This window comes from Sebastes umbrosus, chromosome 5, assembly GCF_015220745.1.
Source record: "Sebastes umbrosus isolate fSebUmb1 chromosome 5, fSebUmb1.pri, whole genome shotgun sequence".
In the NCBI taxonomy this organism is placed as follows: domain Eukaryota; kingdom Metazoa; phylum Chordata; class Actinopteri; order Perciformes; family Sebastidae; genus Sebastes; species Sebastes umbrosus.
In genome coordinates, this window is record NC_051273.1 from 6662037 (window position 1) to 6673830 (window position 11794).

The window sequence follows — 11794 nt, forward strand, 5'->3', positions numbered from 1 at the left end:
TGGATTCATCTATTAGTGCATTTTACAACTTTAAGGACCTAATGATTTAAATAAGGGCTATTAGAGTGTTCGTACTGGGAAGTTGATTTACCTCAAAAAAGAATTAGCGCTGAGTTACAGACATCTCTTTCCCAATCTAAGTCTATGGGGAAAAGTCGTTTTGGGCCCAATGGCATCACATGACGAACACAGAAGTTGTAGTACCACCGTTTGGCCACTACGAAAATTAGCTTTACACCCCGGCGCGCTTTCTGGAGGCATGGGACCCGCTCCCTATCTAGATATGAAGAGCTCATTCTAAGCGAACGAAAACACAATGATTCTTAATTTCAGGTGATTATACACTGATGAAAACATTGTAATGAATATTATATTTCATTTCTGCTGATAGAAATGCTACACACTGTTCCTTTAACTTTCCTCTGGTCCTCTTCAGCCGTGGGCCCTTAAAATCATGACCACTCTTCATCCCTTTTACTAGCTACAGCTCTGCCCGAGGCGACTGACTCACAAGCCACAAAAACCGTCAAGGGCGTGTGCCAGTTCCAACATTTGCTGAGTCACATTATCTCCCAAAGCCTTTTCTCTACAAAATAATCACACTGCACCATCAAAACAACAGGCAGACATTGCTGTGTAAACTCTGACAGAGTTGGATGAGCTCCAGTCTGATTGGTTACAGCCTGAAATCCTTCCCCTTTTGTTCCATGGCCTCTCTCCAGTACTTTCTTTCATGTCTTGCAATCCTTTCAGAGGCGGTCTGGTACATTCCAGAAGAGAAAAACACACCAGAGGGAGCGAAGAGCAAAAGGCGGGTACAGACCACAACACGTGCTGCTGAGTACAGTGGAGAGTTGAGGAGGAAGTGACTCCTCTGGGAGGAGGGACAGTCCTGTAAGAGGATCAGGTTTCAGCGGCCAAGGAATGAGGTCATTTCACTGGTTGATGTTATTGTGGCAGGCAGTTACATCATGTAGGTTTATTAAGATTTATATGTTAACATGTCAAGTATTATGTTTTTAAACCTTGAACGAAGGACGGAAAGTGGAAATAATATATATTAGCTGTGAATATACTGACAGTGATGGAATGTAACTAAGTACATTTACAATTTTGAGGTTCTTCTTGTACTTTACTTCCATTTTATACAACTTTATACTTCTACCCCACTACATTTCAGAGGGAAGATTGTACTTTTTACTCCACTACATTTATTTACTTTGCCGATTCAGATTATAAACATTAAATATTATCAATAAATTGTCATACATCATAAACTACCAGCTGCCATATTAAAGTGGTGTGCACATTAAAGCATCAATAATTATAATCTAATAATACGATATATATTATTCTGAAATGTGCCATTCTGCAACATGAGTACTTTTACTTTTGGTACTTCAAGTACATTTTGCTGCTAATACTTTTGTGCATCTACTCAAGTAAAAAAATTGAATGCAAGATTTTACTTGTAACAGAGTATTTCTACAGTGTTGTATTGGTACTTTAACTGAAGTAAAATAGCTGAGTACTTCTTCCACCATTGGTAATGAGTCAGTCAGGCTGGGTCATACTAGAAATCAGTATTATATTGAGGAGTCTTTCCAATAATGACACTAGGAACGCTCTCTGAAATGACCTGTGATTGGTCAAAGTCTCCCGTCATGGGTTAGATTTTCTAAAGCCTGAAAACAGAGCCATGATGAGGTGCAGAAGTCTAGTTATCTCTCAGAACACTTGAATTACAATATGCTGAAAGGTTATTATGGATTTTTTGCCCAATGATGCCAAAAATATACTGCCTACTGCCACTTTAAGTCAACTCTGAAAATAAAATATGTATACTCACTGAAAGTTGTTGGTAAAAAACATTCTGAAAGAGGCCATTCTGCATAATAATACTTTTAATACTTCAAGTAACTGTGCTGATAATACTTCTGTACTTTTACTTAAGTAACATTTTGAATGCAGGGATTTTACTTGTAATGAACTATTATTATTATTATTATTCAGATGAGAATACTCTTTACACATATGGGTGTTTCTTGTGTGCAAAAGTGCTGCTCATTACTTACATAATCCAAACCATTAGGACTGATAACTGCTTCTAAACCGAACCAACAATGTTGTTCTCAAGCCTATTCATGACTGTTGTTGACCCGATCATGCAGAGCCGGGCTCATTCAAAACAAAAACTCTCTGTGTATTCATCACAGTACAGTCTGGCCTGTTTCTTGCATAACCAGCTTAAATTGAATCATTAACCCGAATCAGGTCTAGAAAGGCCCCACTTCCTCTCTTCATGACAATAACTGGGACATTGGACAGATTGCATAAAGCCTACAACATTAAACTGTAGGATTACAGCTATTTCCTCACCACAGACGGGTTTTGGTGTCTGATGCCACCCAGTGGTCAGTTTTACATCTAGTCTTTTAAACATGTGCAGCCGTCAGAGATTTGGCATGTGAGGTTCGAGTCTCGTGTGACCTTCAGCTGCCAAGAGTATCTGCAACAAACACCTGCAGGTTTGACATCTGAGAACCTGCCTGGTGGCCGGCGGCCCAAAGTGTGCAATGACACAGACTTGATAATGTCTGAGTCACCAGCAGGACATTATCAGTATTATTAGGTCATTTCTAAATGTGTGTATAACTTTTATATAAATAGTACCATGAATCAAATTTATTTAAATTTCTGGAAAGGTCTTCTAAATATAAAACATACTCTCAGAAACAGAAAAAGTGTCTTTTTCCTCACTGTAACATTTGTACATAATACTTTCTCTGCCTGGAAAAAAATACTAAATTACTGCATTGATTGTTCAGATGTGTGTCAGTTAAACAGAATAAACTGTTGTCAGAAAAAAAAAAAAAAAAAAAGCAATAGATCAGGTTAAATTTAGAAAGGAAAACCATTCAGTGTTGTTTTAAATACTGATTAACAAATTCAATTTATAACAGAATCATTTTTAATGTAACAACATAGTGATTTTATAGATAGACAGTAAGAAATCGTACTAATTTAAGATCATTTTAGACAGACAGAAAGACAAAAGCATCCTGGAATGATTGAGATTCAAATAAAATAGAAAAACATCAAAACAAAACATACACCTCTTAATACTGTGCTCTGATAAAATGTTTGAAAACTTTTTTTTAAAAGTAACAGAACGCCTCACCTGATAAGGCTGAAACCTACAGTATGTGGCTAAAATAGATTACAGTACTTAAATATAAAAATAGACTCTTTTTTGAATTTGCTTGTTCTTTTAGTTCTGCAGTCTTCTAGATGGACGGGTGTGTTTGTCCGGCGTGTGTCAACCGGCCAGGTGTGCTCCCTCAGTGACACATCCGAGAGGTCATCTCTTTCTGCAGACACAACGCACACAACACGGAGTTAGAGCAGCGAAGGAAATACTCCTCAAAATGTTGACACACTTCAGGATGCATATATATATGCAAATATATAGGATGCAAATATATATATATATATATATATATATGCAAATATATCAAATATATATATATATATATGCAAATATATCAAATATATTTGTAAGCTCATGTAATGCTTATTGTAAAATAATGATTTCAAGGGGTCCTAAAAACAATTGTGTTGTTTAAATTGGCAAAATTTGGGAAACAAACCAATGTTCGTAACGTATCTTTGTAGATAGATAGATAGATAGATAGATAGATAGATAGATAGATGTACTTTATTGATCCCAAAATGGGACATTATTGTGTTACAGCAGCAGGTTAACCAGGCAATACACCAGAACAGTAAATAAAATGTGCACTAAAGAAATATATCTATAGAATACACAATATAAAGAATATTGGAATACACTATAAATATACCTGACTATTACAATTAGCACAAAAAAAATCTAAAATATGAACATAGAATAACCCACTATATACATTAGCAAAGTGAAAAATTATTATCCTGGTGTGACATGTTTCACGAATGATTGTCACTCGCAATATGCTGATAAATTTGAGTCCTACAGAGCTCTTGCATGGGTCACAGTGTTTGTTTTGATTAGTTAAAAGTCAAAATTATCATGAGAGGAAATTATCTAATGTTGTAAATCCCCAGGACTATACTTTTTTTTTTTTATTAAAGGTGCTAAATGCGAGATTGGGAGCATTACTATTGCCTCCGCACGGCTCTCAACATGGCGACGGCTGAGCCAGCGGCTTGCAGCTAATGGTGCTAACAGTGAAAATAACGGCAACACTGCTGACAGAGCACGTGGTCGGCCTGGCGATGTCAACAAAGCGAGGAGAAGCTCCAATTACAACACACACAGAGGGAGAGCGACTTCATTTTCTGCTCAGGTAGACATTACTGTTATATTAATGCTCTTAATATCGTATAGAGCAACCTTAACAATCATTAAATACAGGACACAGTTTACCATCAGTATTGGCATACATGTCGGCCGATATGTTTTAGGTCATTTTGAAATTCTGAGTCTCAATTACATAGTTTGTCCACCAGGGGGTGCTAACAAGTTTATTTATCAACTGTTCAATGCACAGCTAAGTACTTATCAAAAGGTTTTATGTTATGTGTCTCTTTAAGAAAATAAAAAAAGCGATATTGGATTTTTAAACACTCAAATATCAATATTGGCCTTAAAAATCGAGTATCCGCCAGGCTCTATTTTCTTTTATGTTATGTTATTATGCACTTTAATGCAGTACCTCAGTTTGGTTATTTCATGTGACTTTACATATACTGATAGGTGTTGTACAGATTTATGCTTATCGTATTTGTCTGTGTCTGACAACACTGCTTTAACTAGTTAATGTTTGAGTGTTTGAAATACCATTGTTTAAAAACATATCAAAGCTTTATAAAACATAATTCCTTTTTATTTTTGTATTCAGCTCCATGTTAGATCCTATCCCTTCCCTTCCCTTCCTTGACTCACCAGAGGTTCCAGCTCTTTGTGGTCCGTGAGGTTGAACTCGACGACGAAGTAATAGAAATGCTTGTAGCAGGTATTGACGTGAGCCTCAGCCCCCATCTGGCTCACGCGGTCAAAGTGGTGGATGTAGACGTGGACAAACACCCGGAACAGACGGGACAAAATCTTCTTAGCCACCTGCATGAAGGTCTTAGGGAAGGGAGTACCTGCAGGTCAAACAGATAGAGGCGGGAGAACGCCGTGGTCAATCCAGGATAACCTTTTGCTATTTGCTTCACAGAAAGGAACACATTTGAAATACTGATGTATTTAATAGTTACAGAAATATTAACTGAGATGAACTTTTCATTGTGTTTCTTTGTACTCTGGAGTGCATCAGGTTGGATACCAGCATGCTAAAGGACGCAGCTAGCATCACTTTCATACGTGAATGGAAAACCAACTTGATTTGGTCTGGGAGATAAGCCTTTGTGCTCACCAAGTGATTAATTTAGTATGTCGTTTTTGCTTTGACTAATTCAATAACATTTCAGGAATCTGTTCCAGAGGACACGAGCGTCAGAGGTCGTTTCTATTCATAGCCCCCTGTACATTGTGTGACCCATTTTTAAATCCATTGCTTGGATGTTTCTGTAATGAGTCAGATGCCGAGCCACAGCGCACGGCATGCACACATACGCAGAGATACAGACTGAGATAATAAGAAACCAAGAATGCCACAGCAGCAGAAGATTAACTGGTAGTGTTTGCAATGTGCAACACTGTAGGTAATCTAATAAATGTAGCCTCGCAGATTTAATCTTTTGGTTATTGAAAAACACAGGCTTCAGATTTTAAATGCCTTCGCTCTGCAGAATTTTATCAGTACCTCATTTTAATTTTCCTCTGTATTCATTATATGTTAATCATTTAAGTGGCTTTTGTTTTTGGTCTTTCGTGCGACTGACATGATTGAAAGAAAGATTAATCATTTAAGTAATTTAATAAGCAAAAATATTTGCCCCAGTGGTTCCCAACCTTATTTGCTTGTGACCCCTTAAAACTCTCTGTTGTATATGTGTACCAGTTGTGACCTATTCAACCAGACAGATGTTTTCCCTTGTGTGCTATTGGAATAATTTTTTTCAGTCCCCCAAAATCTAATTAATTCAGTATTTTACAAGACAAAAAGCAAACATTAGAGGGAAATCTAAAAAATAAACATAACTTTGTGTAGCATAAATATGTTATTTTCTGCTTTCCTCTTTTGTTAATCATCTAGCGAGCCCAGGTTGGGAACCACCGCTGGGTTACAACATCTCAACTGTGACAATCTGAATCATTATTAATTGAACACCACTGGGGGTTTGACTGTTGTTAATCAGCAACATTGTGTTGCATGTTATTATGTATGTAAATGTGCTATATAAATAAAGTTGACTTGACTTTGAGGTTTTGTGATTTAAGATGGAACAGATAATGAACTGAAATCTCTTAATTGACAATGAAAGTAATGGCTGGTCAGTGCCCTACTGGTGACGTTAGGAGTCTGTGGACATTGTCTATGAATGGGTGGGTGGTTGGAACCAAAGTCTTAACACACCATCTGTAGCTCAACACTTACCAACGTTGGTGGGGAAGATGTTCTCATTGTTGATTTGTACCTCAATCCAATCCATGAGCAGGCTCATGTATTTGGGGGCCGGCAGCGCCGTCGGCCTCTTGTAATTGCGCTCGTCTTGCCAGCGGTATTCGTACTTGGGCCCACCGGACATGACGGGGCAGGTTTGGTCGGTGCAGGAGTCGCTGATGGTGCCGTAGATGAGGTTGATGCGGTTGAAGAAGTCGACCACGTGGACGGCCACCCAGTCGTTGAGGTCCTCGCCGTGGGGCAGCTGCACGGCCTGCTTCAGGTCCAGCCCCGCGTTCAGAGACGCCTGTGCCTTCTTGTGCAGGTCGAAGCGCTGCGTCCCGGGCTCAAACTTGCGCTTGGGCCGAAATGTCCTGTCTTTGTTGAAGACTTGTTTCAGCGCCATGGACATGTTTTGATGTGCTGGCGCCGGCCGATTTGTTTGAATGCTTCTGGTGAATTATTTACTGTTGAAATGGAAGCAGTCAAAAGGTTGTGTAAACAACCAGTGCAGAGTTTTTGTTATGGGCTGTCTTTTGGTATTTGTTTCGACTCAGTCTGTGATGATCCTGCGTAGGATTAAAGGAGGGGAGAGAGAGAAAGAAAGAGACAGAGTTTGATTAATAGATTTTCACTGAAGTGCATACTTTTATTCCTTGTATCTTTTAAAATATTACAATCTATGGCTGCAACTAACAACTACTTTATTATCTGATTATTTTATCGAATAATCATTTGCTCTATCAGATGTCAGAAAATAGGAACAACTGTCCATCACAGTTCCCCATAGTCAAAAACTCAAACAAAAGCTGCAAATCCTCACAATTAAAACGCCTGACTAGGTAATATTTGGCATTTAAGCTTTAAAAATGACTTAAATGATTAATAGATTTAAAAAAAATAGTTCACTTGATCTACTATTAATTAATCAAGTCATGTGTTCAGCTCTATTACAACGTCTCACGCTTATTAAACATGTAATACATCAGAGCTGGCTGGGATATTACACAACAATAGCATCTGTGTCCCAGTTTTCTGCATTGTCAGGGGCCTGAAGTTGCTTGTAGAGAAGTATGAATCCTCTCACCCACCAGTTTAGGAATATATACATCTTAATAATCTTGAGAGGCGGCATAAAACATGGAAGTCATGTCAAGATGAGGCCATACATTTATGGTACAAGAACATAAATTTAACGTGAGAGCTAATGATTATAAAATTCTCAGGTCCATTCTTACTCAACCCGTCAATCTCTAGATCTTCATCCTCCTAAATTCCTCACTAGTAGAGGTCAGCTTTTGATAAGATTAGGGGAACCAAATTATGGAGTAGCTTTTCACATCTATCAAAAAACTGTTCATCTGTCAAATGTTTCAAAAGTCGCTTAAAAGGGTCATTTAATTGCTTTTCCCCATGTTGTCAATGTATCTGTTTTTATGTTTTTTATTTTTTACCCACTCACAATGTTGTTTGGTTACGATTGCCCAGAAGTCTTTATAGTTATTTAAATCAATATCCTCCTCACAAACACTAACCATACACTCCCACGCAACACACAAACACTTGTCTTTTTTTATATATTTACTGTATTGTTATTGTTGTTATTTTATATATATATATATATATATATATATATATATATATATATATATATATATATATATATATATATATATATATATATATATATATATATCTATCTTGTCCTAATTGTTTGTTATCACCATTATGTAGTCATATTATTTCTTTATATTAATCTTGTCTCTAGGTGGAGGCTTCAGATAAGCCCAGTGGTTTTTTTTGCCTCTTCCTGCACTGTATATTATTCATTTTTTTTATTCTGTTTTTATGATGTATAGTCTTAAATTGTACAAAACAAATAAACAAATAAACAAAATGACTAAATGCAGGACATTTTACTTTATAATTATTATTTCATGTACCACTATAATGAAAAGTGAGGAGGCCAAATTCCTTAAATGGAGACCTGAATTCACATTTTGCCTCAACTATCCCAGGTAAAGGACAAGTCTGAACAGTGACAGCAGGTTGCATTACAGATGAAACATCCTCCTCAAAGTCAACATGAGTCACTTCCTATTTCAGCCACTAATTCCTCCGTAAAACCCAAGAATCTGTGGAATGACAATAAAACCAAGTCAAGTCGTAGGTTTATTTATACCTAGTAATATATATATATATATATATATATATATATAGTAATATTTGGCATTTAAGCTTTAAAAATGACTTAAAAAAAGATTTTTAAAAAAATAGTTCACTTGATCTACTATTAATTAATCAAGTCATGTGTTCAGCTCTATTACAACGTCTCACGTTTATTAAACATGTATTACATCAGAGCTGGCTGGGACATTACACAACAATAGCATCTGTGTCCCAGTTTTCTGCATTGTCAGGGGCCTGAAGTTGCTTGTAGAGAAGTATGAATCTTCTCACCCACCAGTTTAGGAATATATACATCTTAATAATCTTGAGAGGCGGCATAAAACATGGAAGTCATGTCAAGATGAGGCCATACATTCATGGTACAAGAACATAAATTTAACGTGAGAGCTAATGATTATAACCAGGGTCTGAAATTAACCTTTTTCCTCACCTGCCACTGAGCAGGTAACTGAACATTATAGAAGACACTTCTGATCAGAAACAAATCTCCCCATTGTGTGACTTATTGTCTAATAAGAAAAACATTAAGAAATTTCAAACAAGTTATTTGCGAATTATTATCTATTTATCAGCAGACATGGAAATAAAGCATTTCAATTAACTTTGTATTCTTTTTCCTGGAAATGTATTAAATTAATTTCCAGTTATTAAGAAATAGCAGAATATAATTATTAAATAATGTTTATAATAAAGTAATTTTCGATACATTTTGAGGTAAATATTGGGGTAATTTGACAGTAATTCCAAAGAGGTTACTTGCTAATTATCACCTAATTAACATGAAATGTGTGGACCTGTAAAATTAAGTTTTACCCAATATTTAATTTAGGCTTTAGAATTGCTTTTTAAAAATAATATTTGTTAATATAAGGGATGTTATTTGGCAGGTGACAGGTGCTAATTTCATTCCCTGATTATAACTAAATGCAGGACATTTTACTTTATTATTATTTCATGTACCACTATAATGAAAAGTGAGGAGGCCAAATTCCTTGAATGGCAACCTGAATTCACATTTTGCCTCAACTATCCCAGGTAAAGGACAAGTCTGAACAGTGACAGCAGGTTGCATTGCAGATGAAACATCAGGTTGCACATTACAGATGAAACATCCTCCTCAAAGTGACTCATTTCCTTTTTCAGCCACTAATTCCGCCTTAAAAACAAGAATGACAATAAAACCAAGTCAAGTCGTCTGTCACTAACACATAACTAGGTTTATGTATACCTCTGTCTAACTATCGGCGCCGTTATCTTGATAATACAGCGGACTTTGTGTGTTTTTTCGCGCACATTAAGGGATAAAAGCAGAGAGATTAGAGAGCAGAGCACATGACGACTGAAGTTTATCTGTGACGCGACCCACCTAGCTACCGCGGTCGGACTTGTTGCTTCCTAAAAACAGATAAAAACACAGAAGACAGCGTTAACCCCACGTTATTAACACTTAAATCACATCACACCTTGAATATAAACCGTGTAAACACGCTCATTGTCTCAGACGGACGGAGAAAAGGGGATGAAATGGTTGAAACAGTTGAGAGACTTTCACGAACTTACTTGTTCCGCCTTCCTGTTTCCGTCACTTTCCTCCTTTTTTTATCGACAATTACCTGATTACCGATCAATATCCTGACATTAACAACATGCCACGGCTACATTATGGATACACGGTGCGATACATGATTGTATAATTACTGTTAATTCAATAAATATGTCACTTTAATAAAGAAACTACCGTCTGACTCCTCCCTACGAAACGAAAAGTACACCCGCGTCCAGCTAGAGAGCGTTGAGGCGCTACTGGCCACTTCCGGTCTGACCCTTCAAAATAATGTACCCCCTTTGACCAATGTAATGTAATGGTACATTCATACAGTTATTATTTGTAAGCACCAAACAAGAAAATAAGCATGATCAAACAGAAATATGTATAATACTATATATATATATATATATATATAGAGAGAGAGAGATTGTTTGCACTCCTGGAATATTTGCACTATCTGTTTTTATCCTGTTTATTTTTGTTTATAACTTATTTTGTATATTGTATATTAGTAGAATTTCAATTTTTTATTCTTATTTTATTCTAGCGTTTATATATTCTTCTGTTATTATACTGTTTGACTTGCACCAACATAACCAAAGCAAATTCCTAGTGTATACCTCTTACACCTGGCAATAAATACGATTCTGATCTCTGATTCTGATTCTGATATATATATATATATATATATATATATATATAATACTTTACTGCTATTATTTACCCAAAATTATTTAATTTATAACCTACCTATTAAATGAGATGTAGTTAAAAGTTCAGCTTTGAGTTAGCTACTGGTACTTATCATTTGTAATTCCATTTTAGGAGACTTTTTTAAGAATAGCCATTAATAAATTCTCAGTTGCGGGCCCTAGTCTGTGGAACAAACTACCTCTCCACATCAGATCTGCTCCCTCTACGGAGTCTTTCAAAGCTTGAATTGTGATTACTAATTGGCCTTTTATAATGCTCATTATAACAGTGTTTTACTCATGGATTTTATCTTGGTCTGTCTGTGGATGTGTGTGATTTTGTTGTCTGCTCTGTTGACCTGTTTTTATTCTGCCTATGTCTGTAAAGCACTTTGGTCAGCTCAAGTTGTTTTAAATGTGCTATAGAAATAAATTTGACTTGGCTTGACTTGACTAAATTTGTGAATCCAATTATCTATTTCTCTTTTCAAACTGCATTTTGTATTTTTTTAAATTATGTATTATTGATGGTGTTTTTGTAAATCCCTTTTTAATTTTCTATTATTGATGGATTCATATTTAATTTGTAAATTATTTTTATGATTCTTCTTTTTTATTGCCCATTAAAATGTCAAGTAATGAATTACTTTGTAATTTAGTCAGTTTATTCATTGATTAAATCAATTTGTAAACAAATGTATTAATGGCTATTTTTATTGTACAATTAGTTACTAATCAATTAAATGCTTTATTATTATTTACGTGACTCATGTGGTCCTCCATAATGAAACATCAAGATTTCACACAGCCTG

General features: G+C 35.9%; 1 protein-coding gene across 2 annotated transcripts; it reads right to left on the reverse strand.

Moving 5' to 3' along the window:
- Positions 1 to 2932: 2932 nt before the first annotated feature.
- Positions 2933 to 10544, reverse strand: mob3a (MOB kinase activator 3A). 2 transcript variants are annotated; one of them, XM_037770181.1, is made up of 4 exons: positions 10302 to 10544; positions 6546 to 7120; positions 4946 to 5148; positions 2933 to 3371 (listed from the first exon to the last, which is right to left on the reverse strand). In XM_037770181.1, exons 2-4 carry the CDS (start codon positions 6961 to 6963, stop codon positions 3342 to 3344), a joined length of 651 nt encoding a protein of 216 aa, XP_037626109.1. In that variant the 5' UTR covers positions 6964 to 7120; positions 10302 to 10544; the 3' UTR covers positions 2933 to 3341. The 2 variants fall into 2 exon arrangements, with proteins under 2 accessions (XP_037626109.1, XP_037626110.1); XM_037770182.1 differs by having other exon boundaries at positions 10205 to 10544.
- Positions 10545 to 11794: the final 1250 nt, after the last annotated feature.

Excerpts from the sequence above, each read along its gene's own strand:
- mob3a (XM_037770181.1), bottom strand. The coding sequence starts at position 6,963 with ATGTCCATGGCGCTGAAACAAGTCTTCAACAAAGACAGGACATTTCGG. Across the intron at positions 5,149-6,545 it reads CATCTTCCCCACCAACGTTG|GTACTCCCTTCCCTAAGACC; the intron begins GTAAGTGTTGAG and ends TTTGACCTGCAG. Across the intron at positions 3,372-4,945 it reads ACAAAGAGCTGGAACCTCTG|AAAGAGATGACCTCTCGGAT; the intron begins GTGAGTCAAGGA and ends TTGTGTCTGCAG.